General features: G+C 33.4%; 1 protein-coding gene across 3 annotated transcripts in view; it reads left to right on the top strand.

Annotated features, from left to right (window-relative positions):
• The window catches only part of tei (irregular chiasm C-roughest protein teiresias), a 175449-nt gene that overhangs the window by 95622 nt on the left and 56010 nt on the right, over window positions 1-23817 (top strand). For all 3 annotated transcript variants that reach the window (XM_035370057.2, XM_035370058.2, XM_035370055.2), the window contains exon 5: window positions 1159-1245. In XM_035370057.2, the coding sequence (XP_035225948.1) occupies window positions 1159-1245 (87 nt within the window). The remainder of the gene's footprint in view (window positions 1-1158; window positions 1246-23817) is intronic.

Genomic DNA, 23817 nt, shown 5'->3' with positions numbered 1-23817 from the left:
CAGACTTCGAGTGAGTTATCGCTGTGCTTGACGTTAACAACAGGGACTTGAAGGTTAAAACAACCTTTTTATTAAATCAGAGCTTGAACATAAAATTTACTTTCATACTTGAGAAGATCAACCATCACTTGTGGCGATGTAACTTAAAGTAACAGTCAGATTCCAACTAAGTAGTCAAAGACTACATAGTTTAATTTAAGACTAAGTTGGCTGAGAACCAGCGCAACAATTTAAATGATGGCGGCTGTAACGCACAGCCGAATAATTACAATCGTATCAGGGATGGCGAATCCTAATAACGTGGCCTCCAGAGACAGAAAACATGCTCTGTCTAACAAATCAAAAACCTCATGACTGTCTAAATGATTTACGTTTTTGGTGAGTAAACGGAAAGATGAAGCGACAGTAAACGTTGGAATTATAAATAATTGGTTAATGAAAAATAATATTAACAGTACAAAATTATCTAGTAGATATATTTTATTACTTCATTTTATTTATCCTTGAAATCAAATTTTTTTTACTGTGTTGGTGATAATGAAATTAAAGATTACACTTCAAACCTTTGAATCGAAAAACAATGATAATTTTGTCTCGTCCGATGAATTCTTCGTTTCATGTCATCAGTAAAAACATTTCGGTGCTTTCTGATAGAATTGCCGGGCTTTTGGCGTATTTTTAGCTATTCATGAGACAACAACAAATTTTAATAGATTTAAGTGCATAAGCTACAGATAATGTAAAGAGAGAAGAAAATAATAATAAATGTGTGTCATTATAAGAACCAAATCAGAATATTTTCTTTTACTACAACTTGAGTCGTAATTTCTGCTCCAGGCATATGGTTAATTGTAAATCTGATTTCATTCCATTGATATTAATTTAAATGAAGGCTACTAATATATAGTATTTTAACTGTTTATAAAATTCCTATTCCAAAAAATTATTGTATTTAATTTAAAATTGTTCTCAGAATAAATTTATTACAGTTTATATACTTCTCGGTAATTCATCTTTGCTGGATAGATATTAGTTATATGGCTAAAATATAAGGCACATTTTCCTTGTACAATGGGTAATGCATGCATGACTTTGTAGCTTAATATGAAATATATCTTTCATATTTAAGAATTAAAAAAATTCGTCTTTTTTTTTCAGCCGCCGAATTGCCAGTTTCGACTGCAGCAGGCTCGAATATTCCAGCTGGTCTGGGACAATCTGTGAATGTCGGGTGCATTTCTGACGGTAAGACAAAAAATTTATTTTTTTACTATTTGTATGATAAATTTCTGATAAAACTACATTTTATAAAATTAGTAATAACTTAAAATTCTATTTTATTCATACACTACATAAAATAATATAACTGTATTTGTCTGTTTTGGAACTGAGACTCAAATAAACTTTGCTCAAATATAATTTACAAGTATCGAGCAAGTAATATTTCTGAATTTTTTTTCCTTTCGAACATTGGTATTATGTTATTAGGCTAAAAGAGAAATGTTATAATAGGGCAAGTTTAGCTTAATTGATTCAGTTATTTTGTAGATTAATTGCTGAAAACAATTATAAATTTTGTTTAGCACACTTGAAGTTAAGACGTGAAACGAAATCCGTTTGATGTTTTACTATTGACTCATAGATGGCAGCACTAGAACTGAAAAGTTTTTCAACGTTCATATGCGACTACTTTGGGCCAACTACATCCTTTTTTTTTTTTTTTTTTTTTTTTTTTGACTTTTCGGTAGAATTCCTAATAAAAATTCTCATTGTTTTGTCATTTACTAATTTCGTATGCTATTTTTTTTTAACACTGAGTGTTTAAAAATAGCTCCTAAATTAGAAATAATTTCATTGCCCTATAAGGTGTATCTCCCGCCTTCCTAGCGTGCCTTCCTGATGTAGTGGTTTTGCACGCTGGGCCAGTATTCCAGAGGTCCATGGTTCGATTCCCACCAAAAGTGACTGCTCACTTTCATCTCTCCTGCTTCCAAAAAAATTCCTAATGTCTCTACAGTGACGCCCGAACTAAAAGGGTGGTGGATGATGATTCTCCTCACCCAGGATTTAGCGATTGGATCCTCTAAAAACCCCAGTCGCCCTTTAAAAAGGGAAGTCTATAAGGTATTTCTCCCGCCTTCTAGAGTGCCTTCGTGGTGTAGTGGTTCTGCGCGCTAAGCCGGTATTCAAGAGGTCTGTAGTTCGATTCCCGGCCAAGGCGTTTGCTCATTTTTCATCTTGCCTGCTTCCAAAAATACCTAATGTCTCTACAGGCCTGCTAGGCGTGTTTTTTTATACCTGAAAAAAATTAATCAGATAATTTAAAAGGAATTTATTATTTTATATAAAAAAAAGAACAGATTTAAAACACTCATTTTTAGGAACTAAAAACATAGTTGAGCAATGTTTTGTTTTTTAAACGTTTTAATTTCAATCCAAATGTTGATTTTGTACTAAAAACAATCACTAATATATTATAATAGCAGTTTACTAGAAATAAAAACATTCAATTGACAACAGAGATGGAAATATCACTCATACTTCATATATGGTACTCATATCTTGCTTTTTTATTAAGTGTGTGTGATTATGGCAAAGCCTCGAGGGCTATCTGCCTAAGAGGAGGAATGCCTTCGGGGAGGACTTTCTAAGGGAAACTGGCTCGTATACACGTTACACATGGGGAAAACCACGCAAACGCCCATGCAGCCAGCACGTTCGCGGGATTCGAACCTCGGACCGAACTACCAGTGTTCAGCGACTTTACCGCTCGGCCGCTGGTGGGCGCTTTTTTATTAAGAGTACTGAACTTTGGTAGCTCCTTTCATTTATTTCTACACATCAGATTATATTCCAGTGCTTGATTTTTGTGATAGCCATCCGCATACAAGTAGAAGACTGAAGAAAAAAAAAAAATTAATGTCTTAGGCAGATTTAATTCACCCCCCCCCACAAGTGGCTAAGACCACATATCCCTACTAGCTGCTAGTGCGATTGGGTCTCAAATCCCAACAAACGCGATGGTTGCATGGGTATTTGCATAATTTTCAAGATATATAATGTGAATGCAAGATAGTTTCTTTTAAAAATACTTCAAGGAATTTAATCATTCTTGTGTGCTTTTGCCATAATCTACTATATAAATTTGAGAATGCCTTTTATGCTGAATTCCCCAAACCATGGATATTTAATACGTATTTCTATAAACAAAAAATCCCAACCCATCTTTACGCTTTTATCAGCATTTAAAACACTAAGCTATTGCATCGGAAAAGCTCTGCCATAATGAATGCAAATAATAATCAACTTGTCTTTCAAAATTCACGAGAAGGTAGAGAAATAAGTTTTCAAAATTTATGAGCTAATATTTAAATAAAAGACTTAGTTTTTATTTAGCCAAGAACCCAGTTTTAACTCAGGTTTACAAAAAACTACCATTCGATTTGATTTAAGCTATTTGATAATATTTGCAAAGAACGAAGATATAATATTTCTGTTCCCAAGTTTTTTTTTATTTTTCAAAATATTTTGATTAAGTATACGCCACAAAAGTACTTTCTACTAAAGATTGTTTATATTCAGTCTCATTAATTTTATACACTTTTTAATTTTTTTAAAGAAAATTTTCATTTCGAACTCAGACAAATTTTTAAAATAAATCATCCAACATTAGATATTTTATTTCAATTGTCCAATTAGTTTATTTACTTGAGCCCAAAGCACACGTTTGCTTACTGTCTTTGCTCCATCTAGTTTTGATCGAGATTATCCCAGAGGATGGAATCCTATTCTCTTTCACTTTTTTCCTATCACCAGTATCTTAAATTGGACAACCTCGGACCCTTTTATAGCATTGTTTTTCTGATAAAAAATACAATTTCAATCAGAGCTTTCTGAATTCCACAAGATCATCCGTATTACGTTTATTCTTCGAAACAATCAGCTAAGGCAAGTTTCTCATTTTTTCATGTGTAAATATATAAAAAGAATTTTGCGCTTCTTATCCGTAAATACATGATAATACACGCTACTAATGCATGATAAGGATTTCGAACTTCAAGAATAATGTAATCTAGAAATGGTTTATCATACACGCAAAGAGGCATTCGGAAGTGAAATAAGTAATTTCTTCGTGAAATTTACTGATGACGGAAAATATCCACCAAACTAACAACTATAAAAAAACCAAATCTCTCTTTAAGAGAAACTCCGAGGGGAAATTATGACAGCTGTAAATTGAAACTTAACTGAGATATTTAATTTCAAGATTTGTATTATCTGATGTCATTTTCAGTTTGCATCTAGGGGTCGGCTAAGAAATAAATTAGAAAACAAAAATCTGAAGGCTTTCAGATTTTAAAGTATACCCAAAGGAGTGTTTTTTAACGTTTTTAATTTATATCACAAAATATTTAAAAAGAGAATATCTTTAGAATTTCCGATACATAGTGTCTTGGGAGCAGGAGATAAGAATGCTTTTTTTCAGTGCAGTGTTCCTATTGCTTGCTTTGAAATCGTTGACTTCGTTAATCAAAAATTCGTTAAAGATTTACAAAATATGAAATAGATAATAAACAAATTCCAAATTTGAGCTTCCAGATGTCCATATTCGAGTGAAGGACTACGTTCTTGAAGATTTGATGTCTCTATTTACCGTTGTTTTTCCACAATGCGAGAAACATGCATACGTTACGTTTTCTTCCTTCCGATACCAGTTGTTGCGTTATTTTCTTCCTTCACGTTCGTACGGGGTTTGTGTGGATTTGGAGTGAATAACGACGACACTTGATGAAGTATCGAAATACACTTTATTGGCCAGTAGTGTCAGGACAGCTCCAAAGTCACGTTTCACAGTCGTCGAAGATCTACTATAAACACGCTGACACGATCAGCGACACAGCCTTCAGGTTATCAGGCTATCACGGTGGAGACAGCTTCACAGCAAAGCACTAGAGTACAGCTCTCGACTCTGCTTGGTCGTTCTCGGAACACCACGTACTCTCGAGACTCTCCACGCGAAGCACTCGACGATACACAAGAGTATAGCTCTCGACTCAGCACAGTCTGAGACAAAACTCGGCGATGCACTAATGCACGATGCACTAAAAGACTCTCTCGATGCACTCGACTACTAACTCGGCGCTAGACTTGGAGACACTCGCTCAATGACTGACTATCAGCTCGCTAGACGAGGCACACACACTAATTGACTGCAGACCAGCAGGGTTTATATAGCTTTCGGCTTGTGTTCGAGAACATTCTGGACTAAACCGGTAAGAATTCGTTCCAACAGGTTCTCCATTCGTTCATGGTATATCACCAATTTTGTCGCCAAATGGGCGATTTCTCGCCAAATGTGGCAACCCTGCTTTTCTTTATCCATTTTATGGCAACCCTAAAACTGCTTTGCGGGGAAGCCATCTTACCGCGTCTGTACATTTCGTAACAATACATTCAAGCAGATTCTTCATTATACGATTTCTTAAAATATAATGCAGGGCTCTAATATTTGGTGGCAACAACTGAAAAGTGAAATGCCGTTTTGTGGTGGACGACGCAAAATGCCAAAGTGAAATTAATAACCATTCTAGGCAAATTGACTCTTTGGCCCAAAAAAAGAAAATATTTTTATTGTTGTCAATAAATGAGCATGAATTATAGGAAACTTGATAAATAGCAGAATTAGGGTATATTATCTTTTGCTTTAATTTAAAGAGTTTTCTAAATCTAATCTAATTGAAACGAACTTCTTATTCTAAAGCAGGAAATCTTAAATGGGATTGAATAAGCGTAATCAACAGCATTTATTGAAAAAGTAAAAGACGTTCAATACTATTTCTAATTTCTAGTTCATGTTTTATGTACTACATCAAGTACTCAGTGATAAATATTTGTGAAACTGCACTTTTTATTTGTTTCAGTGTTGTGAAATACAGATCAAGAAAAAAGTTTTAGTTCAAAATTCTGTATTTTTATTGCGCATTTCGCATTATTATTTAACAATTTACCATTGTTCTTAATACTCGAAGGGTTTGGTTGTTTCCGCTTTGACAATGCATCGCATTCAATATATCTTTCTAACAAAAGATTTATTAGAAAAGATAAAACTGAGTTTTTATGTAGCAATTCTATATAACTGGATTATCTTGCTTAACAAAGCACAGTTTCTGCTTTTTAAAAATAACTGTAAACACGTGTATATTTCCTTTCTTTCATGTTGGGAAGATAGGTATTTATTTATTTTGTAATTTTAACGTAAAATTCTTATTCGGGAAAAGGAAAACTGTTCTAAACAACTGTTTTATAAAAAAGCGCATTTTGGGCTTAAAACCATTTAAGTATTTTATTCGCTCTTGACAAATTGACATACAGTTTGCTGAAAAATTCCCGCATAATGATGTTTTTTAATTAATATCAGTTCCAATTTTAATAAATTATATATCAATTTAAAGATAATTTTATGTAAAATTCGAAACTTTGTAATCATTTTATAACAGCATTTTTTTAAAAAGTATGAAAGACAGAATGACTTATGAGAAGCAAAATTAGCCAGCAAAAAATTTTAATTAACTTTTTCAATCTATTATACCTACCTCTGACTTCCGAATTCTTCTAATAAAAGATTTATTATTGTTGGCTTGTAAGCTTTTGATGTTTGAGAATTCTGCATTGCAATTTTGGATTTCCTTTATGCCTTTTTTAAAGAAGGACATTTTCATAATAAAGCATAATAAGGATTATAAATGTTAGTAAGGTTACGTAATAAAAAATTAATTTACCATCAGATTGCTATTAAATCTGGATGTCATCATTCGACAATTAATAGATGCATTAATAACTTCAAGTCTAAGGGGATTTATTTAATTCACTTAACAGTTAATTCATGTTTAAGCAACCTTGCTAGAAAGTGTGAGTTGAAAGCTCAACTCACACTTTCTAGCACAATGCAAATTGTCTATCGTGCGTCCATTCAAATGAGATAGAAAAAAGTTAGTATTAAGGAGTAATATTTATACGACATCACAAGAAAGTTAACCCTATTGTACCACAGCAACAGTAAAGCTTCCTTTTGCAGTTATGACATCTAGCTTCATAACAGTACGTGGTGAAAATCGACTTCATATCGCAGAAGGAAAACTTAATGCGGCCTGCTATATTAATTTGCCTGAAAAAAAATGTTTCTTCAGCTATTAATATGTTTCAAAACAATGCTTACACCTTTGAATACGAGCCATCGAGCATGAACCCCATGCCATCAAGCATTAACAGTAGACAGATGATTTGCTTCTGAATCAATTCAAAAATTGCAATATCCTGCCCAGTCTTCAAATCTCAATCTTATTGAAAATATTTGGACGATACTGAAACAAAAAGTCAGTTTAAAGAAGCCAAACTACAAACAAGAGTTTATAGAGTCATTAGGTATTTTTTTGGAAGCAGGAAACTTGAAAAATGAGCAACGCCTTCGCCGGGAAACCAATTACGGACCTCTGAAATACGCGCCCAGCTTGCATACTACTACACCACGAAGGCACGCTAAGAAGCCGGGAGAAATACCTTATATACTCCCCTTTTTTAAATGGTCCCCCTTTTTAAAGGGCGACTGGGATTTTTATGAGAACCAATCGCCAAATCCTGAGCGTGGAGAATCATCATCCCCCACCCTTTTAGTTCGGGCGCCACTGTGGAGCCATTAGGTATTTTTTGGAAACAGGAAATGACTTTAAAAAATGAAAAACGACTTCGCCGAGAATCGAACCACGGATCTCTGAAATACGCGCCCAGCGTGCAGACCAGTACACCACGAAGGCACTCAAAGAAAGCGGGAGAAATTCCTTATAAGTTCTGCTGCAATATCGTGTTGTTATCATCTACGTCCAATGTAAGTAATCTAAGTCAAACTCACAAATCCAAATGTGAACATACTACTCAACTGATGAGTATTATGCTCACGATATGTGTATTAGTAATTAAAAATAAAGGCTTTCTAATTAAAAATATTAACAATCTATATAGCTTGAAAATTTTTAATGTAAAATGTCTGATATTTTGTAATTTTACTTTTGAATTAGAAACATTATTTGTAATTTACAAGCATTTTTAAAAAAATGTTTGCATTAGCTTTAACCACTTGCGCTAAAATGACGTACCACGCACGTCGAGATGCTTTTGTCTCAAACCGCGAGCGACGTGAACACCACGTCGATAGGCACTTATCGCACAAATCAAAATAACGTGGTGCACACGTCGCCTAACAACGAGATTGTTTATTTCTCGAGTTACAGCTCTGGATTGCACTTGCAGACGCGAAAATGAGACACTTTAACCCTTGTTATATTGTAGCGCAGGGCACCACAAACGTGAAGTTTAGTCGTAGCACAAGTGTTTAAAAGTTTCCTTCGATTTCATTGTATGTAACAGCAAAAAAATCTAGTTTTTTAAATATTAAAATTCGTTTGAATTCTCTGTTAAATTACATTTTAATTGATACATTATTTATTAACGTTAGCATTATAAATTCATTTTTAAAATGGGTTAGATGCATAAATATATGATTTCCTGACATGTTGCAAAATATGTTGTATTATATAATTTGTAGGGTTTATATTTATTTTAACTAACATTTATTTTAAGTTTAAACTACCTTTCCTGTCAAGCATTACTTTCCCCTGGAACTGCCAATGCCAGAGTATGTAAATTTCAGTAGAACGCGCAAAGTATTCAAAATAGTCAGCGGAAGTATTCTGAGTTAAATAGAAAGGAAACGAGTTCGAGGTGTGCTGTTCTTACTTCACGAGCGCGGAGGTAGTTAGCCAGAAATTGAAGAACCCCGCGTTTCGGCCTGTGTGCTTGCCTTGAAGAATTGTTAATCGTTCAACGTGATCTTCAAGTTTGCTGAATTAGCAGCGGTATTGTAAAACGCGGTGAGGTTAGTTACTTTTAGAGAGCCTCGTAGTTAGAGTCTTGTCTTTAGTTTCTTTTCAGGTTATTATTTTTATTTGACCGCCGAGTTGGCGCAGTTTGTGAGCGTCAAGAGCACGCACTTGTAATTTATTACGTTGAATAAAAAGGGACTTCAACCCTTAACAAGACTCTGTCTTTTATCCAGTTTTCACAGTCACCTCTTGGTTGCGTGCAAGTTGGAGGCGCGCAACGCTACAAATTAATCAATCATTTTGCTCTTATCATTCGCAAAAACTTTCACAATGCAAGGGTATAAATATTTCCTAACAAAATGTCCTTAATTTCTTCAATCTTTTAATCTCCCGAGTAAATTTTAAATTAATAACTGAATAGTAATCATACCTAACTGAATTAGCAATCGTATCCTAAAATACAGATTGATATCCATTCAATTTTCACGTAAATGTTTACGTGCAGAAAAATATTGAATGAGACAGAATTTGTATCATTTGAGTTTTAAAGCAAACTTTGTAGAAGTTAGAAATGAAAAGACTTATTTAGTGTTGTACATATTTATTTAATGAATGTCTTCTGTTACTTCCTATACTTCGCATTTAAGAAGCGGTGTCTTGTCTATCAGTAACAGTTGCATCTCGCGAAACAATACAATATGTTGCCTAAAATGCTTTTATTTTAATTATCGGAGTTATATAATGCTAAATATTAAGGCAATTTTCATGACATTTACGATCACCAAGTTCTGGATCTTCAAATTTTATCGAGCCTTTAAATGTGTCATTTCTAGGGTTTATACGAAAACCAACTTTTTGAAAAACTTGTTTTCGAATTTTTGTCCGAAAAATAGCATATGGAAAAATATTTTATTTAATTTATAAAAAAAAGAAATCAATATCAAATATAAAAAAAATTAAAGATTACATATACATATTACTTGCACAAAATTAACAAAAACTCAAACAAAAATTTCAAATAATGTTTATTATTTTCACTAATTTTAATTTCTCCTAAGAAAATCGGATTTTGAAAAACATAAAATACCCACTGAACGGTGAATATTGCCTGAATTTGAAAATACTTGTTCACTAGCTACTGAGCTTGGTTTTATAGTTTTCGGGAAATCAAATGAAAAAAATCCACGTTTTCTGTTCTTTTATTCGTTTCCTCAAATAATGAAAATTCAACTTTCAATGTCGTTGGATTTGTAAGTTTTTCTTCAGGGTGTTTAAGAAACTTATGAATTGATTGATTATGAGTCGTTTCTTCGGTTTGCTGTTTATCAGTACCGGTTTCCACATAAGAATTTAGAAATATTCTAGACAATATTTTTCCAGATAACTTAATCATTTCTGTTTTGAAGCTAAAGAAAGTACACTAGATTTCTTCGCTGAACTTGAAATGTTTTGTGGATTTTGCAAATAGCAGCAAAAGAGCTGCTAGACCAATCGGTCATGTGACTTTGTGAAGTTCTAAACATTATGATATGGAGCTCCTTCATAAGAAGAACCAATAGCATTTAATGCTAAAACAACACATTGTTTTACTGCCAGAAATCTTATGATCATGTCATCCATGCTACTTGTTTTGCAGTCAAGAATTAAATTTAATTCCTTTCCTTTTTTCTTTTTTGGTATAATTTCTAAGAATGTTGTTTCTTACTGGAGATTTTAAAAAGTCACATTTTTTAAACTGATTGTTTGTAATTGTCAGACAAATATGAACAGAATGTTCTCTGCAAACATAATAAAGAGAATCTTCATTATCGTTATATTAGTATTCGTCTTCATCTTCCGGTTCCTCGCTTGAAATATTTATTTCAGCTTCAGCCATTTCTGTATGTTTATATAACACATCAGTAACTGCTAAGTGGATGGCGTGTGAATAGCATAGTTAATTAAATATTGATGATAATTAGCCGAATTTTTTCATAACAGCAGCACCATCATTTGTTTGCACAATGCACAAGCACTGGCGAACGTTGAAAAAATGTGTTTGCCATGATGTGAAAATGTCAATTCCTTAAGCCGGGTTTCTTAATTAAGAAAACAGGTTTTCGAATGTGAGAAATTTACTGTAAAAACTGGTTTAAAAAAAAACAGACGGGTTTGAAAACCTTTGAAACCCTAGTCATTTCAAAAAGTTTCAGAAGCATTCGACATTCGCTTCGGGACCAGAACTATTGTGATTGAAACTTTTGTTGCAAGTGAATAAAGTAAAAATATTGATAATTTTATGATGAACCATTCCAAACTGATCAACTGAATGCAAAGTACTTATTCAAATAGTTCTCTTGTCACACTTTCTGAGGACAAAATGTGCTGAAGAATTTAGGAAACCAAAGAAGAGTAAACTGTCGAAAATCCTGCTGATGTCAAGAGAAGTAAAGAATGAATAGGCAGAAGATTCAGTTGTTGTGGCTTAATCTCACTTGTCTGACTGTAACATCAGAAAAAGCACACGAAATTCGTTGTGGCAATAAGTGCAAAATTGCGCCTATCGTTGGCAGAAAAGAGCTTTGAGCACTATACAGGTGACAGTACAACTTCGCTCAGTTCCACCACCAATTTTGATAAAGAGCACCGCCGGAGGACGGGTCCGAGGGTCTTCCACCTCTCTTCCCCTACCACCAAACTCTCCAGAGGACTCCCAGCAAGAACATTGTTCATTTTTCATGTATCCTGCTTCAAAGTAACCTAATTTATTTGCAATGGCTCCTGAACTAAAAGATGGTGGGCAATAATTCGTCATCACAAGAATTTGACGACTGGTTTCTCTAATCCCCAGTCGTCCCTTAAAAGGGGGAGTATATGAGGTATTTTCTTCCTTCTTCCAGCGTGCCTTCGTGGTATAACGGTAGCGAACTTGGCGCGTATTCGGGAGATCAGGTTCGAGTCCCCGCGAGGGTATTGCTTATTTTTCATGTCTCCTGCTTCAAAATAACCCAATGTCTCTAAAACTAGAGAACATTAGGTCAAATTCTGAAATGGGAACTACTATGTAAAATTACGCTTAGCCTTTGTAGTAGATGATAACTATGATGATACTAATTTTTCTCTGACACAGTGGTGAGAGTTCAGAGTTTTTCAGAAGAGAACATTGTTTAAGCTTGAAAAAATTCATCTGTGCCCCCTCTCTCGCCCTCTTAAAGTGCATACAAAATTGTTTAAAATATATCATTAATTTAATATCTGAATTCTGTTTAATTTCATGCCATTTATTTACTGTAAAACGTAGGCAAATAAGCCAATGTTTAGTAATATGCCCGCAATAGTATCTAATAAAACAAAAGATTGATAAAAATTTTGCTTCGTTCAAATTTTAATAAAGAAAATTATTTACAGAAAAATAGAAAAAAATATTATATATATGAATTTATTTATTAAAATAAAACTAATAGCAAAATATATTTACTACCTGAAATTACCGTTAATGCCAATAGTTAACTTTCAAATGTTAGTAGAAAGAAAATTTAAAAAAATGCTGCGAATAATTATTAGAGAAATTAGTATCAGTGTTATTCTCTTATTTGTTTAGTAACATGAGCCTGTCGTAATTTTTACGTTATAAAATCTGTATTGGCATGAATTTAATATTAAACTCAGACTTTTATTATAGAAATTTAGAAAACAAAGGCGCAAAACTTTGCAAATAAACTCACTCTAAGCTGGCGCACATTTTCTTTATCCAGAAATATCTGTCGATTTCTCTATTTATAGATACAGTTATAAATATCCCTTATTAATTCCAATAATTAATACGACAATATAGACTTTGAAATGAGTATTAATTATTTTAATTGAAAAACTAAATATATTTTGATACGTTGAAGTGAAGCACTTCTGAGCATTGAAAATTATGCATTGCCATACGTATGGTAAAACGTATAAATGACTATGTCTTTTTAAAATGCCAACATTGCTCTGGCTGAGAAAATAATAAATGCTCTAGTAGCGTAACGTAAGGAGAACAGAACACCAGAAATGGAAAGACTAAGCTACAGGGATTTCTAATATCAAAAACAAAATTGCACCAGTAACCTATTTTTTCACAACCATTCTTTTCTTTTTCTCATCGAACGCAAAACGTTTTCGAAACGTTTGCAATCAAAACACTTTTTTTTTATCAACTCAAGGGTACCTCTTGAAGAACAAAAGGCAGTTGGGCTTAAAATATGTACCTATAGCCAGCAACATTATCTCTTCAAAATGCGTTTAAAAAAGAGAAAAGTGAAATAATACTAAAGATGTCCTTCTGAGACGGTGATTCATTTGCTTTCCCTTCCTGAGTCGAGATTACAACAGTCTTCTCTATCTACTCTCCAAACGATTGCTGTTTTTAAGAGTAGCAAAGGTTGTTATTGCTGGCGTTCTATTGTTTATCACAAACTGATAAAAGGTACTCACACCATATGAAATGGTCCATTTTAGTGCCTTGCTGTTCTAAAAGCTCTTATCGTTTTTTTTTTTTTTTTTTTTTTTTTCGATTTCTTTCTCAAGGAATTTGGTACAGGTAGCTGCAATAGCCGTGTGACACGATAACTAACCACGTAATATCAATGATATCTATGGAATCGGATGTGAATGTTAGACTAAATATTAAAAAAAACTTAAAAAACGTAAGAAAACTTAGTTTTTTTTCCCATTAAAACATATTTACTCCATTCTTCGTGTTATGTCATATTCGGTGCGTCCGTAACGTTCTCTACCCAGCGTTAAGCAGTGTGTCTTGGAAAATTGCACGTTTACACAACTACTACCAACCGTGCGGTAGAAGATCTTTAATTTTTCTTTCCCAGTAATTGTCTGTTCTAAGTGTGTTGCCAGTCTTAAAGTAGAAAAATTTTAATTCATTTTTTATTTTTCAAAGCAAGTTGCATATACTACACAACATGTACAATATAACTATGGAAGGTGCAAAACGTTGAATGAAAACGCTTTAAAGAAAGGCATTTAAAAAAAAAAGCGCATTTTTAACGAGAAGTACGTTTACCCTGGAATTATGCCGGACTTTTGTAAAGATTTATGAGGTCTTTTTTACTTTAGGAAGATTAAGTTTGAAAATAACTGAAAAAATAGATAGCTCTAAGATGGCAAAAGCATAATATTGAACTCACTAATTTTCTCTAAACTGGCCGTAATTATAAAGAACCTCAGAGTGAACATATTTGCACAGGCACTGTGCTCATCTCTTTAAAAAAGAGCAAGAAATCGACATTAAATTTCAAAATAATATATACATTATTTTTAATTTCTATCATTTTTCATATTCCTGCTGATAAGGGATGGTAGATCCAACCCATTGATTACTGGTATAGCCAATTAATTGAAACAGATTTCAGGATTTTTTATGAATATTCTTTTCTACCTGCTTCTCTTTTTAACGTCTTGCAGCATCCATCCTCTAATTTCGATCTTATCCCCAAGTGTTAATTTCTCCAACAGTTATTTGTAGATAATCTCAAATAAGGGCACATAGCTGAAATAAAAATAAATAGGAGCAAAGATTGCAGTTTAAGGGAGGTTGCAATCCAAAATTCCTCAAAAAATGCTGATTTCGGATTTTTGTATTTTCAAATTCTCTGCATTTTTATCTTTCTAAAAATACCATTCTTTAATCTCTATGAAAATTAGAACTGTAAAAAATCTAGTTTTAATTTGTCATCGAATGCTTTGATAAATGAGGATTTTTACATAAAAACGCGTTTTTCTCCAAACGTGATTTCTTTATACTCGATGTATCTTTTCTCAGGAACTATTCTTCACATGTATATGAAATTTTTATGGCTTATTTATTAGCTTTCCTAATATTTACTGACATGAGCCTTTTACAATAAACTAAAGAAAACATTTTTTTTAAATTTGTGTGTGTGAGAGAAAAGTGCTAAATTTCACTATGCCTAACAAAATGTTATATAAATTCCTCTAAAATTCAAAATGTTTCAAAAGCTCATTTCAGTAAAATCAAATAGGTATACTTTAATTACGCAAAAAATTTCAATCCTGTATATACAGCAGAATTTGAGAAAAGGTACATCGAAAACGGCCAGTTTAACATTGTCGGTATAGAAGTTGCTGATACCCCTTAATTATTTCTCTCCAAGACACATTTTTTGATGAAAATATCATGGACAAAAAAGAAACTGCGGGAAAGTAATTTTTATCATCTTCATTTTTATTATCATAAGAAATATAAAATCTAAAAAGTAAAAAAACCAGTTGGTTTGAAGTTTTCGTCATACAAAAAAATGAAGTTTTTCTAATAGTCTTCAGAACTCCATGTCTAAATCAAAAAAAGAAAGACATTTGCTATCGCAAAATTCATAAAACTATCTGCTGCAAAATATTCGCAGCAATATGGAGCTCTAAATCTCAAAAAGATTTGCTTCGTTAGTTTGTAGAGACATTAGGTAATTTTTGAAAGCAGGAGAGATGAAAAATGAGCAATTCCTTCTCCGAGATTCGAACTTCTCGAATACGTGCCGAGTGTGCTGACCACTACACCACGAAGGCATTCTAAGAAGGCGTAAAAAATACCTTATAAGTTAATTAATATAATTTGTTTTTGGTACTATCACGAGTATTTGGCAAATGTCGGTGAAGTTTTCGATGTTTAAACTGCAGTAGTACTGTTAAGCATCAATAGAGTTTTACTTTTATTTATCCTGTGACGACAGCATTCCGAAGTGAAGAATTGCTTGAAATGTTCTAATTTTTACATAATCAAAAACAGGACTAGACGAAAAAAAGAAGATAAGAATGCTCTTAATCTTTGTGATAAGAGAAAAACTGCGGTAACAAATTCTATAATTCGTTTTATCACTACGTCTATTCTTAAATGAGGAATCTGTATATTTATGCATCGCATTGTGAAAAGACTGTGGAGCATGTACATCGTGATATCTGAATTTAAAATTTTGCATCATTTATTTACTTATTTCACGTTTTGGATGAATTTAATGAATTTTCGGTTAAGAAACTCAGTGGTTTAAAAGCTATTTGTTTTTACTGCTCAAAATAAAATATTTTTATATTTCACGTACCAGTGTGTTGCCATTCCACAAAACTAGTGTGCAAAACTTAAGCAAACAAGTATTCTTTTTACCATGACTCCATGAGAAATCATCTGAGAAACATGAAATTCAGAAATGGGAGACAGCATTTTATATTTAAACGATGACGAAAGCATAGCTGCGCAAAAATGAATACAATGCATACAGTATGGAATCAAACAAAAAGAGGCGTTATTGAACTCATAGTATCTTAACACATGATTGTCTGTACAAGAGGACGAGCAACAAGCAGATGTTCTTTAGTATGGGATATGCCCTCTCCTTAATGCAATGGTTACTTCGCACCATCTCTCCATACTCAGCATCAGATTGTCCAATAGACCTTGAGGTAAATGTACCCATTACTCAATCAACAACTGTTTCAGTTGTTGAGTGTTCCCCGGAGGATGTAATCGTGTGCCGCAAGGCATGTTCTATGGGATTTAAATCAGGGAAGTACGCTGGCTAATCCATTCGAGTGATATTTTCACTTTCCAGTAGCTTCTGAACAGCAAGAATCCAGTGTGGCGGGGCATTGTCATCCATAAAAACGAAGTCTGCTCCAATGGCACTTCAGAACAGACGCACATGGGGAAGAATCACCTCCTCAAAATAGCGATCTTCGGTTATAGAACCTCTGTCGAAAACGTGGAGCTCTCTCCTCCAGTTCAGCATATTGCCTCCCCGGACGAGAACTCCAGGACCACCATAACGGTCTGTTTCCGTGATGTTACTGGGATGAAACCATGTCCCGACCTCTCTCCAAATCAGCTGGCATTAAGAATCGCTTGTGGCACTAAAACGACTCTCATCTGTAAAGAGGACACGATTCCTTTGATGAGATGTCCAGTTTTTGTTCTCCTTGCATTGGCGCGGATGGCCAACTTTCAAAGGAATGCATTGCTTAGGACGACAGGCGAATAGGCCTCCTTTGTGAAAGTGTCTGGACACAGTAAACCGCGACACTTGTTGTCCTGTTGCTGTACACAGTTGCTGAGCTGTGGCTCTTGCTGACTGGTTTCGGGGTCTTTTCGCCTGCAAGATGATATACCAGTCATCCACTGCAGTTGTTTTCCTGCAGCGATCACCACCAACCTTTCTAACAGCTGTACCTATGGTTTAGAAGACTTTCCAAACGCGCGAAACGACACTTTTGTTGATTCCGAACTCTTCAGCTATACTGGTCACACTACGCCCCTCCTCCAACTTTCCGATCATCCTTTCACGTATGAAGTTATCCAGGTGATTTCTTCCAGCCATATTTCACGAAAGAACTTACTTGTACTTTCAACGAATGTCTTTAATTGTGTCTCCGTCCTTCCTTTTATTGTAATCTTGAGTTGAGTGCGCCGACCGCACGCGTTTTGCGAGCGCTCACGTCGCCTATGACGTTTTGTTCCTGATATTTGCATGCGCATGATCTTTCTACTAAATTGCGTGTTCATTGTAGTGATCGTAAGAACCCCTTTCTGCAATTTCATGACTATCTGATTAAAATTTGCATTGTTGCTTAAGTTTTGCACACCAATGTAGTTATGTATACGATATAATCAACAAGCTCGGCTGTTTAAAACCAGTGTGTTGCTCAATTAGAGTGACTACAAATATAGAATTTAGAAGTGTTTCCCAGAGACAAATTTTACAAGCGTATTAGTGTACAGGATTTATTTATGTATAAACGTTTTTGTACTTAGTATATTTTTTCAATATATGATAGGACCAACTTTATTTCATAATTTATGTGAACATATAAATATATTTATGGATCAGGAATTTCAGGTTCATCAAATATTTGACTGCATAATATCTGAGGCATATAGACTGCGCCGGTGCATAAGTTAAATGCAAAGCTGTGAGATGAATTCGCTGTAAAATAAAATAATGAAAGAAAGAAAGCAAATTTTGTAAATTTAAAAAAATTCGAGATGACAGTATTACTGTGGTAAAGAGAGTAATGATACAGAAAATAAAACGAAACGATAAATTGATAAAACTGCCCCAAACCGAATCTGACAAAAACATTTCTTGAGTTGTAAGGAACAAAAGTGAAATCAGCGATAGTTTCATAGAATTTTTAAATGTAACACTAACTATTGGGAGAAACGTTTATTAAATAAAAATATAAATAGAGAAAATTAATAAAACGTTAGATTGTATTTGCATATTCGCAATATAAAGGACGCTTTGTGTTGTTTAGTTCCCTTTAAATTGTGGCTTTTCTGTACGACATATTCACAGAGATAAGAAAGGACTTGGTAAGTTTCTCTCTAATCATGAACTATTAGAAATCGCAGAAATGATAAAAGAATTTCGTGCGAATTTCCATAATTCAAAATTGATGGAAGAAGTAACACAAAATAAAATGTAGAAGAAATTAAAAACATGTATAAGGTATTTCCCCCCGCCTTCTTAGCATGCCTTCATGGTGTGGTGGTCTGCACGCTGGGCGCGTATTCCAGAGGTCCGTGGTTCGATTCTCGGCGAAAGCATTTCTGATTTTTCATCTTGCCTACTTCCAAAAAAAAACATAATGTCTCTACACATGTAAATTAGTTTTAAACAGATTGCTCTCTAACGCCGTGTTTCCAGCAGAAAATAAAAGTCTTCCTGTAAGGGACGATAAAGAGATGCTGAAAAATTTACATCCTTTATCAGAAAAAAATCCAGGAATTTCTTTTTTTATTTCTGAGTTTGCAACACTGAAAAGGAACAAATGTTGTTTTTATGTTACCTGATATGTATTCTTACTTGACATACCTTGGCCATGTTTCCACTCAAACTTACTAGGCGATACAGCTATTCTTAGAAACACACTGTTTGCATTGTTGTCGCATTCGTTAAAGTGACATAATGGATGCTGATTGTGAGCAAAGAGTGAACATTAAGTTCTGCGTTAAGCTCGGGAAAACCCCTAGTGAAACGTGGAACATGATTAAGCAAGCATATGCAGGCGAGGCACTTTTATGAAGTCGTGTTTTCAAGTGCCACAAAATGTTTCGTGAAGGCAGAAATTCAGTGCAAGACGATCCCTGAGCTAGTCACCCGTCTATAGGACATACCGATGCAAGCGTGGAGCGTGTAAGGCAGTCATTGCAAGAAGACCGTCGTGTAACTGTGCATATGATATCAGAAGAACTGTATTTGAATCGTGATGTTTGTCATAAGATTTTACGCGAAGATTTAGGAAACGGAAACTTAATGCAAAAATCGTCCCTCACTCACTAACAGATGAACAGAAAAGGGAAAGACGAAGAATTTCCACTAAACTATTGGATAGAGCCAGACGGGATCCCACATTTGTGTCAAAGATTATTATGATTTTTCTTAGTTTCCGTGAGTGAAAAGGTAGACTGAAAGGAAAGCTTTATCAAGATTATTTCAGACATCCAATGAACTGTGACAAATGAGCTTGCAAGCATTGCAGTTGAAGGCCTCCAGAAGCGTTGATAGCTGTGTATAGATAGATAGCCAAGGGGACTACTTTGATAGCAACTAAGATTATTACTTGGTAAATGCAATTTTTTATTTTTTACGACCTATGTAGGAACTTATCTGACAAAGTATGTATTTCGGGAGAATTTTGTAGCACAACATTTGAATTAACAGTCAGATATGATGCTTTTTAAATGAATATGTTCAGTGGCTTGAGAAACCTAGAACGCAGCTTATCTATCTCAGCAAAGAAATTCAAAATAAAATAATTACAGCTCTTTCTAATGAGAACTTTTGTTATAAAAATAATGTAATTTTTATGAAAGTAGTAAAATATAGGAAAATATAGGAAAACTATCAAAGCATTTTATTAAATAGCTTTAGATTTCACACAGGACATAAAACGCAAACTACAGGATAGTGTGATTCCAAGAACAGTGTATGTGTATTTTAGATCAGCTAACCATTTAAGATTTTTTTTTCCGATTTTATAAAACTGAAGTCATCACACGCATCGAAAACCATCTTACTTTATTACTGCTCAATATATTATCTGGGCTTGAGTTATCACTTAGCAACAACCATGGACAATTATATGATAATTAAAGCAACATGAAATGTAAAACAAAAGAACTCAGGCAAGTAAAAATTTTTTAATGAAGATCTAAGATCTTGTTACATACTTTGTACTGCTCAGAGCGTGAATCTGTTTGATAGGAATTATCAAAATTAAATCATCAAAAATTGTTCTAAATTTTGCTGATGTGCGGCAGAGCCTCTTTCTTCTGCATATATGAAACACTGAAACATTCTAACTATTCCTATGAACATGAAGCTAAAATCACTCCGCGAAACCCGATAGGAAACGAGAATTGAAAATAGTAAAGGTTTTAAGTACGAAACTAACAGGCAAGTGACATATATTACATTTAATAATGTAATAATGCTAATGCTTTTTAATGCTTTAGAAGAGCTTAAAGAAAAATTTAAAAAAATAGCTTCCTACCACCTGCTTTGTGAGTTATGTAGTTTATTAAAAGAAATCACAGCATTTTAAAGTTTTTTCATGCGTTGTGATCTGATGCCATATTTTTATTCATATCAATAACGTTATTATTATTATTTACGTGTTCCACCCTAAGACACTACACCGAAGGGAGGTACCCTTCGTGGAGAACTTTCGAAGGAAACTGGCTCGTATTAACGTGTTACACATGGGAAAAATCGCTAAAACGCTGATGTAGCCAGTACATTTGCAGGATTCGAACCTCGGACCGAACTATCAGTGTTCAAGGACTTAATAGTGCAATCTCAGTAGCTACTAACTTTATTATTATTATTATCAATAAAGTTAGTAAAGTAATTTCACAAGAAGGCATGTAATTAGGCACCGCAGTGAAACTTATTACTGTAATGGTAGACGTTATTGAAGAGTCTGAGTAAATAGACTTAAAAACGCTAAAGAAGGCATATATGAATCAAATAAATCTTTACGGTTATCATTCAGCTCTATAATACGAGATGCAGAAATTTAAAGAAAATGCTTTCTTGTGAAAACAAGGAGAATGTCGTTTTAGAAGCAGGAGCTGAATTACGAAAAACATTTTTCAGGGTTAAAACAGACACTGTTCTTATGTCTTTGAGAGAAAGATTGAGATTGAACCATTAAGTTATTGTTGATATGTTCAACATTGTAACATTAAGAATTTTCCAAAACATGAGAAAATTCTGAATAGCAGTTGCAAAAAGCTTGCAGATGCTACTTCATAAGTGCATCAGGTAAGAAAATATTCCAAATTACAAGAAATTACCAAATTACAATACCATATAATCTTCCAAATTACAAAAAATTACCAACGGTTATTTAACAGCTTTTCAGTATGTCTTTGAAATAAAATTCGAAAAACATTTTCACAAACGTGTCAGTTGCTTTGAAAATCTGTTTTATGCTTGCCGATGTCTGTAACTTCAACTGAAAGCAGATTTCCAAATCTTACGTTGACAAAACTATATTTATGATTTTCATTGACTAAGAGACGATTAAAAAAGCTTTCAAGAATTACAGAAGCAAACCAAAAGCTCTTTCATTGGACAATGATAAATTAATTAAGCCGTTTAGTGTTCAAAAAGCCCGAAATTTAAGTGTTTAAGTGAGTAATGTGAGAGAAAATAATTCAAAGAGAAAAACGTCAAAAGAGAAAGCAAAGTATTATGCAGATATATGTAAAACAAAATTGCAATATTAAAAGTTAAAAATATTTTTAAAAATTAATCGAAGTGCGTAATTTTAAGTAAATATGTTGTAAAGTATAATATTGTGAAATCTAGAACGGAGTAAATGTTAGCTATAAAATATAATAAATTGGTGTATTCATTTTATTCATACGTTTTCAAATTCTGCGTAGATAATTGCCAAATCTGCTATAGTTTTCAATTCAGTGAAAATAGCTGGATTTCTCAGATTTGTTTCGCTAAAACCACTATGGCTTTGAAGTGAAAGCACTGATGCAAATATCGCGTTGCAATTTTTTCACTGCATTAGTATTCTGTTTGGCTATGGAAAACTACAATAATTTAGAAACTCTGAATGTTGTTTGGATTTATCCCACTTGTCTGACAGTACCATCAGTCCACAAAATTCATTGTGGCAAGAAGTGAAAGTTTGCATCAGTCTTTGGTAATACCCTTGAGCACCTTACAGGTAACAATACAACTTTGTTCAGTGTTAATGTACATATTAAGTTATGAAAATACATGTAACTTTTATTTTCGAACTAAAATGATTAATGATAATACATTATGTAATAGTCTGAGCCTGTTGCTGAAAATACAGTTTTAAAGGGAAGCCCCTTAAGAGCCCTATGTGTCCCAACTACGTGGACCGAAAGTATAGTCTATTCTGAGTAGAACGATTAGTGAAATAGTTAAATTAATGGGATGAAAAAAGCAATACGTTAGGTTTATTACAAAAATCGTAACATATTTTAGACTAAAAATATGTAATGATTTTTGTAATGATTTTCAGAGGGGCAGTTTGCTCAGAAAGACTATTAATTTTGTTTTGGCATTTTGCGTTGGTTCACTGTAAATGTCGGTTTACTTTTAAAATTGTTGCCAACAGATATTAGAGCCCTGTATTATATTTAAAAAAATTAAGTAATGAAAAAAACTACATAAATGTATGTATATTTCTCGCATTGTGATAAAACAACGGTACATAGAGCCATCCAATTTTGAATAAGGTAATCCCCCTGCGAATATGGGCATCTGGAAGCCCAAATTTGAAATTTGTTTTCATATTTTGTAAAACTTTAACGAATTTTTTATTAACAAACTCAACGATTTCAAAGTGAGCAATGGTAACACTGTACGGGGGAAAAACATTTCTATCTCCAGCGCGCGACATTGTGTATCGGAAATTCTAAAGATATACTCATTTTAAAATTATTTTGCGATATTGCTGTTGAACTGAATTTTATAGTTTAAGTGCGAAGAGCATGATATTTAATAAATAAAGGTAACATACAATACGTTGAAAAAATCCCCTTTTAGAGTAATATAAAATCTGAAAGCTTTCAGATTTTTTTGTGATTTTCTTCTTTTTTCTTTTTTGTTATTTTGTAATAACTATTTCAGACTAGCCGCGAAAGCATCTAGTTATTTTCGATTATCGAACGAAATGCTTATTACTTGCAAGTTTGAAATAAATATATTTGTATATATATATTGTAATATCTTGTTATTTTAAAAATAACTATATTTATTATTGAAGTGGCAACGCCATATTTGTATAGTGTAACCGTTGCTCAGCAACGTAAGAAATGATTTAAAATTAGAATTCTGAAGTTTTACCAAATAGTAGATGCATGAAAAATTTGTAACTAAAAGACTGTATTTAAATTATCTGTCTCCGTAAACTAAAAATTAAATTTATGTTTTACTAAGAAGATTATCTGTTATTTTGTCGATTACTGCAAACTACATTACAAATAGTGTGCCTACAAAACTTTAGAAATTATTTTTTAACAAATTCCAGCAAACCTTCCTAGCGACAACTCGCTTGATTTAATTTTTTGATATCTCAACCTACTTTTCCTAAAATATAGGCAGAATTTCCATTCGATTAATTAATAACTTTGTTTCATGTAACATCTGCTTTCATGGATTCGAAAGCTAATAAAAAATTAGCAATGATGTTTTTTCTAATAATAGTTACGGGAAAATAAGTTACGAAGAACATTGGTAATGTTTTCTGAGGCATACAAAGATCAAGCATTAACACGGTCTAATATTTTTCTTGGCATAGTCGATTATCGTGATGAACGTGCAGGTGTTGATAATGAAACCAGGAGTTGTCGTCCTTCGCAGTCTCAAATGGAGGAGAACATCGAAAATATTCAATAACTGATGCTGTA

Source organism: Stegodyphus dumicola, chromosome 1 (genome assembly GCF_044657685.1).
Source record: "Stegodyphus dumicola isolate Sdum_Otavi_A_Nest chromosome 1, ASM4465768v1".
In the NCBI taxonomy this organism is placed as follows: domain Eukaryota; kingdom Metazoa; phylum Arthropoda; class Arachnida; order Araneae; family Eresidae; genus Stegodyphus; species Stegodyphus dumicola.
The sequence above is the reverse complement of the archived record's forward strand: the minus strand, read 5'-3'. Positions and strand labels throughout refer to the sequence as shown.